Source organism: Thermobia domestica, chromosome 3, assembly GCF_964235325.1.
Source record: "Thermobia domestica chromosome 3, izTheDome1.hap1.1, whole genome shotgun sequence".
Taxonomy (NCBI): Eukaryota; Metazoa; Arthropoda; class Insecta; order Zygentoma; family Lepismatidae; genus Thermobia; species Thermobia domestica.
In genome coordinates this window covers 3412880-3433477 of record NC_137456.1, presented here as the reverse complement: position 1 = coordinate 3433477, position 20598 = coordinate 3412880, and the positions used below count along the sequence as shown (strand labels likewise).

The window sequence follows — 20598 nt, the reverse complement described above, 5'->3', positions numbered from 1 at the left end:
TACAACGTTAAAATGTATAGATTTGAATCAACTTATAATTTTAAAGTTATTTTAATTTATAACTTTTAGGTATAAAAATTATCAACAATTTTTCAGTTGTAAGAATAATAGTCTACAAAACGTTCTAACGATTAATTTCCTGTAATTACTACAATCAGTTTCTAACGGTAAAATAAGCTTGTGTGTCTTCTATACATTGATATGATATATGCCTGACTGTTTATTATTTTTAACAAAAGACTTTTTCATTAAAAATATTTTCTATAAGACGTTTGTTACCGATAAGGTGTATATTAACGTAATGTTATATTTATTTGAACGTTTTTTTTTATTCAGATAAACCACTTAAGTTTGATTAAAAATTTTTTACGTAAAATTATGTAAAAGTTCATTCCTGTCTCGTATAACATAGGCTTCAGTCTTGTATTCAAAATAGCCTATATTATAGCCTATCATAAATTAAATCACTGGCATAAACATTTTTTTATTAACACAACTAACTGTGGTTAACGCGGTAGTTTGCTATTTTAACACTTTTTCCATCCATGCATATGTAGAGTAGTTACTTAACATGTTAGTATGCAGACATTTTAAGTAGTAAGTAGGTAATAGCTAACAATGGTGGAGGTCTTTCAGAAATAAAAAAAAAAAATATAAAAGAAAAACCTCGCACATAACAAGATATAATACAGTTCTACAGTTTTCTAATGGTAAGAATAAGAATAAGAATAAATTGTTTTTCATATCTACAGTAAAGTGACATAAAACATGTTATTTAAAATCTGAATACGATATTTAGAGTATAATTGCGTTTATAGATACATTACACTTCAAAACACTTTATTTGTAGTTAATATTCATTTTAGAAGATTAAAAGTATCTTGTATTTCTGGTAAATAAATTTCAAAAACGTACAAAATTTATTGTTAAAATAAAATAAAATAACTATATTAATGAAATGAGATTCACAGATCGCTATAAAATTAAAAAACAAACAAAATTTGTTTAATAATTTTGTAAGTTTTAGTGAAGTTTGCGAATTTGAATATTTAGTTCGTAATAAATTTTAAACAAGTTTGATTTTGTTCGTATGATTTTAAATACAAAATGTAAAATTACTTGTGAAGTTTGACTTTAAACCTATTTATTTTGTATAAAGTTTTATGATGGAATTTAATTAATAGAAGTTATTTTTATAGGTAAAGTTTTGAATTACTATTTCAGTCATAACCTGACATTTTGTTATTAATTGGAAAAATTTTCACTTATCTTTTGACATATTCACACATAGTCTCATAAGGTAGTTATTTTTAAAGAAAGTATTATTAAACATCTACTTTTAAAGGAATGTTTATGTAGGATTAAAAGGTACTCCATATAAACTCGTTTCTTATTAAAACTAAATATTTCTACTAATGTTCGATTATTTACATTTTTTATTATAATACAGAGTCCGCCAGAAAAATGTATACACTCTTTGTCACCCTGTATCAGGCTCTGGTATTGGCAATATTGTTCTGAAATTTAAATATGTTGTAGTGTGGTTTTTCACTCAACAGATGTCAGCATTGTTAATTGTTTCCAGTTAAAATTATGTTAGTTCGGTTTTTTGCTCAACAGATGTCGATAGTCTCAGCACGGTTAGTGAGATAAGAAATTAGTAGGTGTACGCTTGATCTTCGAGCAGCGTAAGTATGGCGTTTGATTGTTAGGCGGCTTGATGATTCAGTACCAAACTCCCCTCTCCACTAATGCTGCACTTCGATGGCATTCCTAAACCTGATAAAAACACTTGGTAACGTATTTACGCTGCTCGAACGTCAAATGGGCACCTGCCATTTTCTTATCTCACTAATCGTGCTGACAATGTCGACATTTGTCGAGCAAAAAACTGTACTACAGCATAATTTTAACTGAAAACAATTGACAGTGCTGACATCTGTTGGGCGAAATGCCATATTACAACATACTTAAATTTCAGAACAATTGTCAATACCAGTATCTTTATACAGTATTACAAAGAGTGTATAAATTTTTCTGGCGAACTCTGTATAATGAATTATACATTGTATTCATTAATTGCACACTAATAATTTAAATTTTTGATTAAGATTATTGGACACATTTTCTCGTAAATTGTATAATAAATCTTTAATATTGTATTCTTCTCATTTGCTTCTCATTTGAAATAGTTGAGAGTCAAAAGAACACTTTGGATTCATAAAAACACACTTAAAAAAAAACATGGGTTATAATTTCATGGCTTTAATGCTTGCTTTGAAGTGAGAAACTAGTATTATTTGCATGTACCTTTTAAGATGCTTTTGTTGCATGTGTTTTTATATACAAGAGAAAATTCTTCACTAAGCACCGTTTTTGCACTAACAGTAAATATGGTTTTTGTAGGTGTATGAAACGATAAAAGAGAGCCCAGAAACCGGTGATCTGAGTCCACTTGTGAAGCCAATTGTAGGAAGCAAAGATACTATTATTGAATTCCATGCCGTATCATGTGCTGTGCCTGAAAATATTGGACAGTTTCCTGTGACCATTGTGAGACACGGAAATGTTGAATCAACAACGAAAGTTAAGTAAGTATTTATCTCAATCTGTTAGCTGAATATTACTATTTTTTTTGTCACATTTTAAAATTTTTCAAGAAATAAAACACTACGTCATTTTTTGCAGAAAATAAAACATTACGTCAAAAATTAACAGCGTATTTTCTTAGTTCTTATAAAATGCTTTAACTGAAAATAGTAAGATTTTCAAGATATTTTGTATTGTTGAATATTAAACAACCAAACGCATAACGTCTTAATTATAGATATAGTGCTAAAAAATAAGAATTTCAATGAAGAGCTGTGTTTCAGCTTAAAACATTTAATAAGAATCAATAACGCGTTGTAAACATTATTAGCATTATTTCATTTGATGTTAAAGTTGGCTGACGAACAGGCTGAGGGGTTCTGAAAACATTTTATTATTATTTATTAAATTTGGCATGCGGAGATATTAAAGAAAGCCACACAATGTAGAATTTAATAATAAGCCTAGTTCACCGAATATCATACGTGGAATACAATCGAAACGTTGATTAAGATATAAGTGACTCGTCACTCGCATGGGTTATACGAGCGGCATCTATTGTGTCGTAATCTAAACGCCCACCTGGAAACAGTGCGTATTTTAAGTCATTTTCACTAGGCGACATTAGAACGTAGGAACAGCTTGCATCATGATATGAGGTATCAAATTTAAAGTCTTCGTAAGGCCTCGTTACACACTCAAGTCACATCGCCTGGAAGGAACGTGTGAACAGTAAATGTCACACTTAGTACCACACTTTCTGTAATATATTTTACAAAGTATAAGTGACACTGTCCTTAATGTATCGTTTAATATTTAATGGTTACTGTCGGATTAAAACCTTAGTACCTCTAAGTTCTATATTTTTATCTATGAAGTTGACTAGTTTTTGTATGAAATCCAGTGAGAACGAAATTCAGAATGTAATAAAATGAAATAATGAAACACTAACATAGTAGAAACAGAGACTACAGTATCTTAAAAATAATCAATTAGATAATGAAATATTAGCATTAAATTGCGTTAAACATTTGACCGAAAGTGAAGAAAATATTAGAACATCCAAGGATGGATAATCAAATCGGGGAAGACGAAACGATGATCTAAATCAGGGCTGTCCAATATGCGGTCCGCAGATCGTAGAAGCAATTCTGTGTAACTCACAAAGCCCCGATGATTTGTCATTTAATATAATAATCCATTTCAGTGACACTTTTATTTATTAGTTTTGTTGAAATTTTAACGACTTGCCTCCATTCATATTTCCGGTTAACATGGTTGTTGCTTTCGAGATTATTGTAATCGGACAGCACTGGTCTATATGCATCAGAAGACATGGAAAATATGACTGATTAAAGCATCGTCAACTATACACTATCTAACCGGAATTCCCTTAACTAAATTTTAACTAACTCTATCAAAATCTTAAACTAAATATGGCCGATGATATAAAGCACCAATAGTAATCACGATGGGCCAAAACAAGTGCTGAAAGAAAAGTAATGATTAGAACAATGATTCGCACGTAAGTCAAATTCAAAGGTTTTATTTATCAAACAAAAATCCGAAATAACATGTAACACAACACTGAATTGTTTTCCATATTGTTCTTTTATACTTTGATAGCATAACAACATGTTGAATTCATTCTTTAATATACCAGATACACATATTCTTGTATTTTCCGTAAAGCATTTTGCATATAACACAGATGTGAAAAGTACGAAGCAGAGTTAACGTAAGCAAATAAAGAAACAGATCCAGGAACTTAAGTAAAATATACATTATTATTTTATGAACTTAATACAGGTACTGAACATATATAAAATTTTGAATATATTTAATTTCTTTTATTCGTAGTAAATAGTGAACAAATACGAGTAACTTTGAAAACTTTTGTGCAGATATCAGAGTAACTTCACTTAGTAAATACAAAATGAAATTATGTTGACTAAAATTGGATATTGACGATATATTTAATTTTCTGTATATAAGTTGATGTTTTTTGTTATTCTACACTATGTTATTAATACTTGCCGCACTTGGTGTGACAATAATCAACAGAGCGGAGGCTATAGGGAAAGAACATTAAAATCACCACTCTGATGCCATTTTACTAGCGTCGCAGAGGGTGAGTAACGTTATCTGAAGTTATTTTCAGATTACAACGATAGATTCCATTAGTGAAGAAGTCATCATTATAAATTTAGCGACACTGAATCTAGTCAGTTAATTGCAGTGAGGTCATTGACTTTGGTAATTGACTACTATAGTTGACGACATTTAAAGAACACATATAATAAAGTACCTTAAAGCATTAATATCACATATAGAATCATAGCAACATATCAATGTAACAGTTACGTAAGAGACAGTAAATATATATATGGAATATCAGAATTTACGATCATGTTTTTACCAATCATTAAAAGAAAACTTTTGAATTCTTTGACTTTGAAAAACTACAATCAAAATCTTAATAACTAGCTTTAGAACTAAAATATGACTGAGTTAAAGTACAGCCACACAAGAGATAATGATAACTTTCGCACTAGATGCGGCTATCTTTTCAGAAAGTTTCTTCATATATTATTGGTCCTTATACAGGGTGTCTACTAAACTTCCAAAATGGAATTTCGTGACTTTCTCGTGACCTTTACAAAATCATAAAATTTTCTAACATTTTGAAGAGTGAATTTGGTTGCGAATTAGGCCGAATTTTCATCCATGCGATAGAAACGTACTTTGCTTGCGATTTGGTAGCGTCTAAACCCGACCATAGACATTTTTGGTGGTGAATTTTGACGTTTTATAGAACAAAATTTTCCAATCTGTACTTACATTTGTACTGTTTAAAAAAATCGTGACCCAAAAGCTGAATTTCGTGACTTTTTCGTGACTTTCATGACCGTTTTCTGATTTCGTGACTTTTTCGTGACATTCGTGACTTTCGTGACCGATAGACACCCTGTTATATAACTCCGGATCTGAAAGTTTTTGTCTTCTGTCTTTAGTTTGTAAAACTTCTGCCACAGCAGGCTTAGGATCATAAAATGCTCTTCCAACACTATTAACAGCATTACGCATTCTTGAATTTAGAGCCTCCCTTGTACAACTCGACTGCTTGCTTGTTTCCAATATTGTATGAACTGATACTGTTCTTTCAAGTCCATCGCTTTGTGGGGTCAAATAAATATAAGACTCCACCAATTTTGAAAATACACGTTTGAGTGCATTTTAGACACTTTTAAATAGTGATATAATTTTGCCGTGGAGTTACTCAAATGGAAAGGAACAAGAAGTTTTTCAACAGCAAATAAACTTACAATATCGTCTGTCAAAGAAGAAACTGCGCTTTTTCACATAAATTTTCAATTTGAACGCGTGTTTCTTCATGCGGGCTTCTTGCATCGATGAGTGCATTTATTGAATTCAGGATGCCTTGTTGCTCATCATAAAGTCTTTCGGAAATAAATTCTTTGCAACTCAATACCTCTTCTGTTCTTATTGCGGACCAGCACCTCTTAATGGGCTCAAAGGGAGTTGACAGCACGTCTTTAGGATGTTCCAAGCCAGAATGAGATGGGTCATCTTCTTCATCACTTGTAGCATTATCGTTATTGAGCAATCCTTCTTCTAGTCCACCAGGACAAGGTCCTTGTATTAAAGTAAGACGCTGTATGACATTTTTTTTTTCCACAAGCTCTATGTTTATCATGGTTATCATTGATTTTGACATTCTTTTTGAAGTGTTTCAAGGCATCTCAAGAAGTCTTATCATGAGACAAGCAATCACCATCTTTCCAAAGACGCAGGAATCCTCTAGCAGTAGCTTTTTCTACTTTTGTTGCTTCTGCATTTTCAGTGCTTTTGCATACATGTATAATTCTACATACTCTTGTCGAAAAAACAAGGAGTAACTGAAATTTTTCTCAAAGGTGACGTCGATTTGCCCGCACTATGGCTGTTCACTAGGCGACAGTAGCTTCCCACTAGGCGACACTTTTGTCGTCTAGTTTTACCTTATTTTATGCACTGCCTGGAAGAGATCTTTTGGGAGCCTAAAAAAAAAAAAAAAAAAAAAAAAAGGTGGGAGGATTATATAAAGTAGGATATTAGGGAAGTGAGGGATAACAATCCAAAGTAGGTTGTCTTGATGGAAGATAGGCTTCTTGAGGAAATGGCGATACTTTTGATGTTCCTTCATAGATGAAGTGCTCATAACAATACCTTTCTGTTTTATCACATGACGTATAAATTGTATAAATTAAATAAAGTAAAGTAAAGGTCACTTTCCATTCGGGACAACTCATAGGAGTTTTAAGGGCTTGGTGGATGCAGAGATTCACATTTATTAGACTTCGGCATGTATAGTGATGATATAGTTAGCACCCCATCCCATTCCAATTGCCTTTATCCCCCAGGTTTCCCCAGGTACCCACATTACAGAAGCTAGATGGATTCCTAAGCCGCATTGCATTTATAAGAGACTGCTATGTATTCAAATATCTAGGATCAATATCAACAGACAAAAATCATATTCACAAAGAAATTAAATGCCGACTAAAAACAGGGAATTCGTGTTATTATTCAGTTCAAAATCTCTTGTTGTCGTGAATTCTGTCAAAGAATTTGAAGCTTAAAATATATAAAACGATAATCATGCCTGCTGTGCTGTATGGTTGCGAAAAATGGTCGCGTACTGTGGGGGAAGAATGCAGACTGAATGTATTTGAGAATAAAATCTTGAGACAAACATTCGGACCGAAGAGGAACGGGAGTGGGCAATGGCGGAAACTTCATAACGAGGAACTACATAGTTTATACGGTTTACCCAACATTGTTAGGGTCGTCAAGTCTAGGAGGCTTAGGTGGGCAGGTCATGTAGCTAGAATGGAAGAAAGTAGAAACGCTTTCAAAGTCTTAACTGGAAGACCAATCGGAAAACGACCATTAGGAAGACCTAGGCGCAGATGGGAGGACAATATTAAGATGGATCTCGCAGAAATAGGAATACAAAGTAGAAACTGGATCCAATTGGCCAAGGATAGAAGTGAATGGAGAGTTTTTGTGAACGCGACATTGAACCTCCGGGTTCCATAGGCCATAGAGTTAGTTAGTTAGTTAGTTAGTTAGTTACCAGAGACGCCTTACTATCTTTAATCATACGGCACGTAGAGAATTAAAACATAAACACTCGCTGGAGTACATGAACAAATTATACACACCACCAAGGGTTAGTGTACTCTTGATGAACTGTTTTATACGAGAAAACAAATATGCGTGCATGTGTTATGATAGCTTCTTCTCTCCAAAATAGTTTATTTTTTCCTTGAATCCGTAATTTTGCGAGTGGTGTGTAGAACTATAGGGCGATTACTAGTTATTACTATTATTATTATTTAAACGTAAAAGTGCTCTGTAAAATTAAATAAAGAACCTCATGTAAGAATTGATATTGCTAGCATGATAAGTTGTCGATAAAGAAGACACTCGTAATAAAATTCGGATCCAACAATATAAAATGTGAGGAAAATGAGTAATATTTATAATAGTGTATTGCCGCAGTATTCAACTTCATTTTGCAATAGTTGTTTTTAACTATATTGCTTTTACAATCATCGTTACAATAATGCTATTTGTTTAAAAAAAATGAAACAAAAGTTGTGTATTCATGAAAGCACTCCAATAGCAGATCAATGCAGACGTTTCAGCGACAAGTTGTCATCATCCTCAGGAGGAAACTGATCAAAATATTCTCAAAGGATATTCACTGAAGATGACAACTTGTCTTTGAAATATTTGCATTGATTTTTTATTCGGGTATTTTGGTATATACAGGGTGAACATAAAAAGTGTCTCCCTGATAACAAACATTAATAACAGTAAAACTAAGAGTGATAGAAGAATACAGCAAATAATAGGAAAACTCGAAGCGTTTTTTACCTGATTCAGAGAATTTCTACATGTGGTCCATTAGTTGCCCATGCGAAACTTGCGTGTCAGGGACGGTCTTCTTTTGTTAACGCATGAACAATCTGCACCTTATATGCGTATAACTTCAAGCGTTTATGTAAAATATTTAATGCAGTTGACTTCAGGATGTCCAGTTCATGTGATGCGTTACGCAAGGATTTTCGTGGGCTTCGGGTTAAAGCAACACGAACAGCTTCCACACGTTCCTCAGTTAACACTCGGTCTACCGCTTCTACCACGATCTAAAACACTTCCTGTTACAATAAACTTGCTGTACTATTCCTTTGTGTCCTGAACATCTGGTGGCTGCTCTCCATACCCACTCCTGAGTGTTCGTTGAACTGTGACGGGAGATTTTGTTTCATGATACCACAACACATTCTTTGCTTTCTGCCGTGCTGACGCCCTTTTTAAACAAAAGACTGTTGTGCTGCGGTCAACTGCAGTAGATGGCAGCACAGGCTGTGGCAAAATCTTGAACTATCATACAAGCGATGTTTTTCAGACCCCATGCTTCTTTCATTCTTTGTTTTCTTGTTATTAATGTTTGTTATCAGAGATAGACTTTATGTCCACCTGTACTTAATGTTTGTTTTGATTACCTAATATGCATCCTATTAGATCAGTAAGTAATAACATTTTTTCTTACTATTTATATAGTAATAAGAAATAGGAATATTTGGCGAAGTTGCAAAAACACTTCAGTCTTTCCTGATAGTTTTTTTTCCCTTGTTGATAGCTTTCTACTTTAGTTCTTCTAACTTTTAGTTAATATTACATCTTCATAAGGTAAATAAGTGTATTTTGTTTTTAAAACTTATCACTTCAACAGATGCACATCTGTGGCTTTGTCTATGAGGAAGGTGATTGATGTTTATGATGTGTCAGAGGTGAAAGGCCGGTAGGAATATAATAATATTTGGTTGTTTTATGTGTTAATTCAAGCACAAGCACTGCGAATTGAAATGTTATTTTCTAACACAAGAGGTAGGCACTTTTTAAAATCAAACTTCTGTCATGTGTGATCAAACAATTTGTACATGACAATTTTATGTAGGTTTGTGTGTGCGAGTGTAAGAAAAAAATGTAAGAATATTGTATTTTTCTTCATTTTATAACACGTAGAATCAGGTATATATATATATATATATATATATATATATATATATATATACAGAATAACTTTAAAAAATAGTGTAATTATATAAAAATTATCAAATTGCAACACAACCCTCGAAGATGTGAATAACATCAAATAAAGACAATTGTGTTCATTTTTATGTGCTTTTCGTGTAGTGGTGTTTTATTTTATGCATTTTTTACGGGATTGCATTTTTTAGCACATATCAAGTTATATAAGTCTCTCGTCTTCACTATCTTTTAATATTTCACAACACTTCTTTTACAAAATATCTGAGAATTACAAATTAAGATATTCTCAACGAACTTAAAAAGTCCATTACTGAATTCTCTTCGTCTGTTTCTGTGTGTGTGTCTCTGTTATTTGCCAATTTTTCAATTTTAAGTTCTCCATTCGATAGAACATCAAAAATTATCTGAGAAAGTGATGGATTTTTTTTTCATCACTCTTACCGTTCCTGAGATATTGGCCAAAAATGTTCCGATTTTGGGAGATTTAAGGAGCCATACGATCTCTTCAGTGGCCACCGCTTACTATTTAGTACCAAAATGTTCACCATCCTCTTAGGTATTGATCAACACCAATATCATCTCTCTATGGCTTACCATTCTCGAGATATTAGCCAAAAAAAGTTCCGATTTCGGGAGATTTATGGAGCCATATCTCGGGAACCGTAAGTCATAGAGATGATATTTTGCGATTTTTTTAGTTTTGAGTTCTCCATTTTGATCATTGAATTTAGTTGATTTTAACGTCCCGTTCAGCAGCAAGGCTATATGAGACGTGGACCTACTGATTAACGTGGAATCCGAACCACATGAGCTTCCGCCGGGAATCCATTTTGATCATGTGTCTTCGTAATACAATATATCGTAGAACAGAACTTTTATATAAAACATGTGGGAAAAATTTAGTACTCAAGGAAATTATAAATGGATAGATATATTACAAGAACTGTTTAATGAGTATAATAATAAAGTACCATACATAGAACAATCGGTATAAACCAGTAGAAGTTAATAAGAAAAATTAATTCTTTTCATTTTCATTCTGGCAATGCTCTTGGAGCATTCTCAACTTTTAATGAGTTTTTTTTTTTTTTAATTATTCTTTAGTTACGATTGTAAAGTTAAACGTTAAAGCTTTTCGAAACTTAGAATGCACTACGGTAAATAATCTTCAGTAATCAGTGAAGAGCAAAAGTGATATCACCATAGGATGACCAGATTTAGAAAATAAAACCCGGGACACACTGCGAAGTGGCATAATTTGACAATCTAAATAAATATAGATATTGCTCTATGTCGTTATTCATGGCATAACTGATCTTCGATTTTCGACTCCGAAAGGTTGTCGAACGTCGAAACATGGAGTTTACTACTTAGCTGTCTGTTCGAAAAATATGAAACTACTTAACAAAATTTCGAAATATTTCAAAACGAAGACTCAATTATTGGGCTTAAGAACATATAAGAATTATACTACGCAAATGCGAGCCAAAACCGGGACACTCTTTATGTATAAAAACAAGGGCAGTTTTCGTCTTGTTTTCATGTTTGCCAGGACGTTGGACGACTTTCTGAAAAAAGGAACAATCTCATCGCTTCTCAACCTAATGTTGCTAGATATATAAACTGACATTTATTTAGAACATACACTGCTTTTGTGAAAATCGCAACACCAGGAAGAAATGATGGAGATGTGTTGAAATGTATGTGATTTGTATGGCAGATTATGAAATACTAACAATTGTAACTTCAGTGGGATGGCGGATGGGTGGGCCCCAGAAGTGCATTTGGTTGGGTGCTCGGAGTAGTACTTCGAGAGAGCGGTTTACTCGGATCGTGGAGCTTTGACCAAGCGATCAGGAAACATGTGGATAAGCATTACCATGTGTCGTCTACGCCTAAGAGAGCAATATATACATACAACTGCGTTGTAACACGCCTGCGTGGCCGGAGCATGAGAAAGCGGATTCTCGTACTGCATAGGACATGCCGTCACGACAATGATGTATATGTGAAAACAACGAACAAAATAGAACCATACGCAGCAACGTTTGGAGAGTAGACAAGGAATGTGACCACATCTTGTAATGACATATTTCTTGCCGCATGCCCATGATTAAACTGTGCAGCGTCGCCGACAACGTTAGCTTGTACTCGAAGTACTGTAATGAGTGTGGATTTGTCTGCATCTACAGTCTAACGGAGCCTGCTGAATGCTGGAATTGCAGCATTGCATACCTTTGCGTTGGCATCCATTGATCCAGAACCAAAAAGCTGCAATGGGCGCGTGAAATCTGTCGTTAGTTTGCTGAGCTACACACGGTTATGTTTTCAGACAAGTCCTTTTTCAACCTGTTCTACAGTTATGGCTGCATACGCGTGATTTTTTTTTTTTTTTTTTTTCATGCTGAGCGCAATTTCCCAGCATTGTCGAACACCATAGTGGCTAAATAGGAGGTGTGATAGTGTGGGTTATTTAGAAGATGCGGTCTCGGCTGCTACGCATTGAAACATTGAAGGCAACCTCATTAATGACCTCTACATCAGGAAATTATTAGATGCCGAGGTCATATCCTTTCTTCAGACAATTCCGGGTGCTGTATTTCAGGAGGAAAGTGCCCGGTCCCTATATTCTAGGATCGGGCATAACTAGGGATAACGGGTATCACTGTTTTACTGGCCTACAGTCATGTCATATCGGGCCTATCTACCATGTGCGGAATGTGGCTAGTCAGCACTTTGTTCGTGATGGTCCTCCAGCATACAGTGACGATGTGTTGTGTACTCACATACAAACAGCTTTGCTTGCGACTCTTTAGGACACGTCCAACGTCTGTTTGATTCAATGCTATGGCGTATAGAGACTCTGATTCCATCATGTGGATGCTTCACACCATCTGATTTGCCAATGCTACAAGTGTTGAAGACTTTTAACATTGTACATTTCTGTATAGACATGTAATTAATCTGTTTTATAAATTTCATTGCACTGAACACACGTCTTTCTAGGCGTTGCACTTTTTAGAAACAGCAGTGTACATTTTCATTAGTAACAGTGAAGATTCATGACATAATAAATAAATAAATAAATAAATAAATAAATAAAATAGAGAGCTTGCTCAGTCAGAAAATAAATATAGCAACATTCACTTTAAATTAGCGAACGACCCGTGTACCATATTCTTCCAGCTATATATCTTGAAAACCAGTTTCCATGACAAAGTTAAGCTACTATTTATTATTACAGATGTGGAATTTTATCTCCGAAATTTTTCTGTGTATTTTTGTTACTTAATTTAATAAGAACACTGGATAGCTTATTCTCTTCATTATTATACGGTAATGATTATTTGTGTAAAGCAAAAGCTTAACGATCAGTTGTAATAGAAATCAAATAAAATGGCATGCGATCTGCTTGTTGGCTGCCAGCATTTAATTTGTTTTGATTATTTTCTAGGGTGGAATCAATTGATGGAACTGCTCAGGAGCATGAGGATTACATTCCAGTTAATGAAATTCTAACTTTTGGTCCACAAGAAACAGAGAAACAGGTGAGATAATGATAGAGATAAATCATTTATTTAGAATATCTTAAAATTAATAGGTTATAAGACACTTATTTATGAACGCCTTTCTTGGAGAGCGTTGATTTGAAGTTTGAGAGCTTGGGAGAGTTTAAATCTATATTTATTTATTTATTTATTTGTTTATTTATTGGAGCCTTATTTTGCTTGAAAACTGTCTATACAGGCAATGCAATATACGTATTACAGTTATTTTGTTAGTGTTGTTTATGTAGCTTATGTAGCTGATGGATAAGAGCAATAGTAATTTCAGATTTCCCTCGGCAGAATTTTCAGTATATGAGAGATGAAAAATACTACTGTGAATATAGATTATTTAGGCAAGATTAATTAAGTTAGGTTGGTAAAAGAACTATCTCCATAAACGAACATTGCGTCCTGAAAAATGTATTCCTAATACCTGACACAATTTACGCCATTACAGCGTGTGTTACTATATGCAATACGTAGAGCTTTGAAATGAAATGAAATGAAATCGTTACTTTTACGTCCCACGGTTATATCGATTAGGCTAACTGAGATGGTGATGATGAGAAATGAATGAAATGGTGGAATGAAGAAAGTGGGAGAAAACGGGAGAACCCTGAGGAAATCCACGCATGCGGTGTTTGTTCACCACAAAGCTCACTTGGTGCGAACTGGGATCGAACCAAGGACCTCACGCACCAGAGGTGAACGTTCTACCACTGAACACCGACACCGTTTGGGAGGTGATTCCTGAAACCAAGATAAGACGAAAAGTATAGACCAACCTGGGTGCACAAATGCTTCCTTTCGGAGTTATAGGCTGCCGAAAACATGAAGAAATGAACTTTAAAGGCCCATAGCTCCAATACTATGAAACCTACCGTAGTCGGGTAAAGAATTAGGAACTAATATATGCGCTATCCAAAAACACATCTTTCAGAATCGTGCGGTACTGAAGCAACAATTTTTGTAGAGGCAGTTTGGTTACGGGCATATAGTTTGAAGTACTCACCACCAACTACTTCTATAAAAAATGTTGCGGAAGTACCGCAGGATTGTGAGACTTGGATATTTGGATAGACAGATACTAGTTCCTAAATAAAGTTTAAACCCGACTTCGGTAGGTCCCATTGTATTGGAGCTATGGGCCTTTAAATTCGTTTTTTCATGTTTTCGGCAATCTATAACTCCGAAAGGAAGCATTTGTGCATCCAGGTTGGCCTATACTTGGTTGATATCCAGGTTGGTTTCATCTTATCTTGGTATCAGGAATCACCTCCCAAACGTTGTCGGTGCTGTTTTGAAACACCCTGTGTATACTATCTTCGAAGGCAACAGGATTGGTTGCCGAAATTATTCAAGGAATATTAAAGGTGAGTGATAGTTTATCTTGAAAGAAATGTGTGAGATGGTATTTTGTGTTAAAATATGAGTTATCTTCATTTTGTTACGTTTCAGATAATGGTAGAAATTGTGAACGACAACCAATGGGAGCCAGATGAGGAGTTTTTCCTGAAACTTGCTGTTGTCGATGAAGAAGGCATCGAAAAGTGTCAATTGGGTCGTATCCGGATAATGGAGATTACAATCCTTAATGATGATGGTAGGTGGTGAGAGGCAAAGAAGTAAAATACAAAATTGAATTTCTTGTATTATGTTGTTGAGTATAAAAGTTTGAAAGCTACAAATTTAAGTAGCAATCTATATATTAATGTCCTAGATTTATGTGTTTATGGTCAAGAAAAAGTTTCTATGTTTGTTGTCAATCCTTTCGACAGCGATTCTCTTCATAGGCTCTAGAAAGATGCCGTTTTCACTGGTCGATTGCAAATTTTGTGTAGATTGTTCAGTTCTAATTGAGTATTTAAGAAATGGCCGTTGTTTCTTTATTATATTTTTAGGGGTACACTGGAAGTGTTGAAATTTTAAAAAAGCAAAGCATCATATCCTACGAGTTATACATTTTATATGACTTACGTAATGTGCAATGTTAAAGCGATGAAGTCTTCTCCATCCTTTAACGACATAAATACATAGTCATGAATAAAAGTGAGATGGAGCCTTGACTAACCTTATTAATATTACACATTATACAATCATATATATACATATGCAAGTTAACATGGTTATTTAATTAAAATTATTTTTGTTAACATTTTCTGTTTATTTCTCTCTGCTGTTTATTTAAGTTCATCTACAGCTTTCAATACTAACTAGTATTTTCCTCGGTCGAGAGTGAAGGTGAGCAAGTCATTTTGATTCTCACTTTCGTAAACTTGCGGCAAGATACTGTATACTATGGTATTTTATTAATGTAATTGATGCGTATAGTACAGTTATTTTCTTTCCACAATATTCTCGATTTTTACTTTATCTTACTCATTTTTTTTTATACAATCGTCAATAAGAACACATGGTTTCAGAATAGTTGAGCAGTTTAGAAGTGTATCATAGTCAAGTACTACATTATACACAACAATGTACCTTACAACATGGGCGGAGTTAGGAATTGGATGCTGGGGGTAGACCTTTTGATCGGTCTCGGACCTGTGGAATACCTCCTAGACGAGTTCTCAGAACCGAAATTCCTGTCAAAACAACCGTACAGTCTCGCAAATTTTGACAGATCGTGCTAGGTGGCCATGTTATAGGTGGTATTTTTATTTTTGTAAAAAAGTTGGGGGGGCAATTCCTCCCATGCCCTCTTCCATAGCTCCGCCCATGCTTACAAAAAATGTCTGATACAAACTATGACTTATTGAAAAGCTAATTCTTGAAACTTGTACCTCATTAGATCTAAACAAAACTTGAAATAAAGAATAAATATATGAGTTATCTTTATTAAATCTCAAGCTTAATATATATTATTTTTAATTTTACACAAATTGCTTCATTTCTCTCTCACATTTTTAATAAAAATTATATCCTAGTCAAATTCCGCTAGCTTAGTTACTCGATTTGTTCTTAAATATTACGGTATATATTTGAGTGATAACTTTTTTGCATTATGATCAACAAACCATTGTGTACTTTCTTTTATTATGATTTATTTCTTAATGTAGTCATATTTACGCTCACATCCCATTGGGCTGTTTGTCGTCACAAGTATTAATATAATTTTATCTGAGCTAGAAATTAAACCATATATATCTGAACATAATATTTTGAAAGAATTTTGTAGTTAGTGATATTTCTCGTAAACTCAATTTCACTTGCAGAGCCTGGAGTAATATCGTTCCAAAAGCGAGGTCTGCTTGTGAAGGAGAGTATTGGTACAGTGGAGATTCCAGTTGTTCGTAAGAATGGAGCAGATGGCGAAGTGGCCGTGAAATGGAGAACGATCGATAAAACCGCTATCAACGGCAAAGATTACATCGGTGGCGAAGGAGAAGTTGTCTTCAAACACACTGAAGTAGGTATTTCTTTGAACTTTGTGCTAGTGTATAAGTTTTTCGGTAAAAGTTTTGCTGTTTTGAATGGTATCTGTTCTTGAATCAGCATTTAGTGTGTCCAAAACATGTTTTGCCACATGTTGATAAGAATTTAAGATTAACCCTGTTGCTTAAGTTTTAAAATTACTCCACTCTTACTTTGGGCATTGAAACTGTATTTACTAAATACCCTCAAGTATATTTGTTCTTAGCTATTAAAGAATGGGTTACTGATGTTGATGTGAATTTCTCATACAATAAAGGCAAAGGACGGGGCTATTCGGTCGAAAAAGTGTAGAAAGCTTTTTCAGCCCAGCCACCCTGAATAAGGTCTTCCTAATTTTCACCAGGCAAATGCCGGGGTGGTACCTAACATAGATCCCAGGCCGCTTCCTTCCTTCCCCAATTCTTTCTTCCTTCCCTTTCCTCGGATAGTGTGCTCGCTGAGGGACGTCATCCCTCAAACGTGACGGGCTAACATGGCCATAGATGCCGAAAGCCCAAAAATCTAAATCCTAAATCTCATAAAGGCAGAGGAACTGGACTTTTAGTTGTTTTGTCTAGTCATGCAATGAGAGACGATCTATAGGAGCGTCATATCAAAATACGTCATATCAGTTTGCACATTATTTCAGGATTTTATCAATAAATAGAAATTAAAAGACGACAAAGTTGACGTATTTTGAATTTACGTATCGGAGGATTGAATTTAATTCTGTTCTAGACTAATTTTTCACTCCCTGTATTTAATTTGGAATTAGTCTTATTGTGCTCGAATCGTCTAAAATCAGACAGACAAATATTTTATGCCGACAGAATTTAAGAAACTAGGTGGAACATGTTTATGTCGTCTTGAATTATGTCATTGTTTGTTGTACACAACACAATCGCTGAAATGTGTATTTCAGTGACTTAGCACTTCCTTGCGTCTGAATGAAGAAACTTGTGTGTCCGTAAGTTAAGCAGTATGCAGAATCCTGCTGATTCGGTTTTGAAAGAAAGTTAATGACTCGGCAGGTTACCATACGGTCTGCAATTCCGAATTATTATCTATCCTAAAATTACCAAATATATAATACCGTTCAATCTTTCAGTCAGACAGAAGACAGACAGATTCTGAGTAGTGAGGATCATCATCTGATAAGAAGGGTGCAGATTGTTAGTACTAGAATCCTTTGTCTACTACTTCCAATCATGAGCGGTCAATTTATGTTCAGGCGAGGAACCTATGCTTGAGTGATTGCTAGTAAACTCAGAGTAACAACATTAAACATATACTGTGGTTCAATTGAGGTCGAAAACTGGAAATTTATTTTAACTCTTTCGCTGCAAAATTCGACTTTAATCGAACTGATAATTTTAGCCTTTGGCTGCGATATTAGACTTTAGTCCATAACTTCTATTTTTGTTTACACTTCACTGTGATATTCGACTTCAGTCGTTCCTTGTATACGGAACATTTGACAGCGATAATGCGTTGCATTGCAGTCAATTTATGAATTTCAAACAGTTTCAGCACTAATTGTACACACTATTGCACTTCGTGAATTTAAAATATTCACCTAACATTATTTTTGTCTTTAAATGTGATCTGTTATAGTTATATTGGACAATAAAAAGACTACGTTAATTTAATATAAGTGTCTTAAAAGCAAATTTCCAAAAAGAAAAAAAGATTTAAATTTCTGCTGAATAATTGCCTTTTTTCAGGTATCACTCGGAAATTTAATTCCTCAGCGAAAAGGTTAAGATACTCTCTTGTCTTTAGTTCGATATTTGTAATAGTTGCTTGCCGCATTTTTTGCGAACTTAGTAACAATGTAAAAACTTACATAATTTCATCTTATGGAAAGAATATCGAATGCTGGCTATTAAAGTATAAAATCATAGCTATGTTGATATTAATTGAAAATAATTGTGTTTTACAGATTTTAAGAGTGTTGGAAATTCCCATAATAGATGATATGGATCCAGAGAAAGATGAATGCTTTGAGATTGAACTGTTCGAGCCGTCCGGAGGAGCCAGAATAGGAAACATCAACAGAGTAGCAGTCACCATCACCAATGATGATGGTAAGTCTAGGGGCCCTGTTTTCCTAGAATTTACCTTTTCTCTCAGAATTTCTAAGAAAAACAAAGCTTAAGTTAACGTTACCTCTTAGGGACTAGTAACTCATCCGTACAACAATTAAAGGATAAACGATTATTTAAAACTTGGGAAGTACATTACCATATTGAGCGGTTAATTAACAGAGAATAATAATGTTTCTTTAACTGAAAGTTAGAAAAAGGTAACTAATTCGCTGTGCCGCTGCTGCTGCTGCTGCTGCTGATTATTATTATTATTATTATTATTATTATTATTATTATTATTATTATTATTATTATTATTATTATTATTATTATGTGCACTGAATATTTGCAGCAAACTGTCTAAGAGTATGTGCCTTTTAAGAATTATCACTTTGCTTCACTGAAAACACTCATTTCAGTCAGGAATATCGTTTCCATCTCTTGCCGCAATTCGAACAAGGTCTCCTAACATAACTTATATATATATATTCTTTATCAAGAAAGTGATTACTTGAATGCAGAATTTATTAATTCATTCTGTTAATTTTTTTGTCACTTAGATTACTGCAATCTACTTCTTTTTTTAATGTCAATTTCTTTATTACAATTTTTGTGTAAAGAAATAAACAGGCTAGAGCCATGGAATTCCATATAGTGTTATTTGTCCTCCCAATTTTACATAAAACAGCCCGCTAGGATGAGTCGAAAATCGATTGCTATTGAATTGTATAAAAGCAAATAAATTAATGGACAAATAGTCATATTTGAATACACTATTTGTTACATTGCTTATAGATAGAGGGGTGACGGACTATCGGTTAATCTACATTGGTATAACATACTACCTATTCCATATTACTTCGGATTATGTACAACCCATTTCCGAATTTATTGTAAAAGGAAATGTTTTAGGTGCATGTTCTTTAAAGACAGAAAGTAATTTTGGATATTAATTTTCAGATTTCAACAGTGTGATGGGTCACTTGATGAAGTTGACGAACGCCAACATGGATGCTCTGAGAGTCCACCAAGACACTTGGGGCAAACAGATACGAGACGCCATGAACGTCAACGGAGGAGATCTCGAAACAGCAACCTGGGTTGACTACCTCATGCATTTCCTTACCTTTGGATGGAAGGTATGATTACAGGTTTCCAATGTAATATTCTATTAACTTTGAAATTAATTGAAAATGAAATATTTCACTTTAAAGTCCTAGATTATGCCCTTTAGGCTAAAGGAAACGAATGACTAAGGCAAATGAATGATGGTGGAATGAAAACGTGAAAGGAAATGAAAATACCATGAGAAAACCCATGAACACGATGTTGTCCACCACAATCTTATTTGGTCGGGAGTCGAACCAGGAACTTAACGCACCAGAGGTAAGCACTCTACCATTGAGCCACAGTGCCCGCAATATTCTATTCACAACAAAATATCTAGGCAGGGCTTTATTTTTGGTTCCCCCCTCCCCCAAGCTCAAAAAGGTCTTCTGATACGATTTTTAGGATAACGTAACAATTATTATTTTGTCGTTAAGCAACAAGAAGCTATAAACTTAAATTAGCTTATGCATTAATGCTGATTATAATATATTACTATAGTCCGCGTCACCTGAATTGGCGCATAACGTCAGCCAATAAGCTCGTAGTGCGCTGATTCCAAACCTTCAGTAAGGAATTTAATCTTTTGTAATTGATTTTGTTCATATTTATGGTCATTTATGAATGGTTAGATATCTCGCTGAAGGTTTGGCAACAGCGCACTGCAAGCTTATTGGTTTAGGCCATACGTCAATTCGAGTAAGGCGGACTATAGTCCATCT

At 34.2% G+C, this 20598-nt stretch overlaps 1 protein-coding gene across 3 annotated transcripts in view; it reads left to right on the top strand.

Annotated features, from left to right (window-relative positions):
* LOC145682379 (sodium/calcium exchanger 1-like) overlaps positions 1–20598 on the top strand; it is a 296233-nt gene that overhangs the window by 232333 nt on the left and 43302 nt on the right. For all 3 annotated transcript variants that reach the window (XM_081753971.1, XM_081753970.1, XM_081753969.1), the window contains exons 6-11: positions 2407–2591; positions 13172–13265; positions 14724–14868; positions 16484–16677; positions 18625–18769; positions 19730–19908. In XM_081753971.1, coding sequence (XP_081610097.1) covers positions 2407–2591; positions 13172–13265; positions 14724–14868; positions 16484–16677; positions 18625–18769; positions 19730–19908 — 942 coding nt within the window. The remainder of the gene's footprint in view (positions 1–2406; positions 2592–13171; positions 13266–14723; positions 14869–16483; positions 16678–18624; positions 18770–19729; positions 19909–20598) is intronic.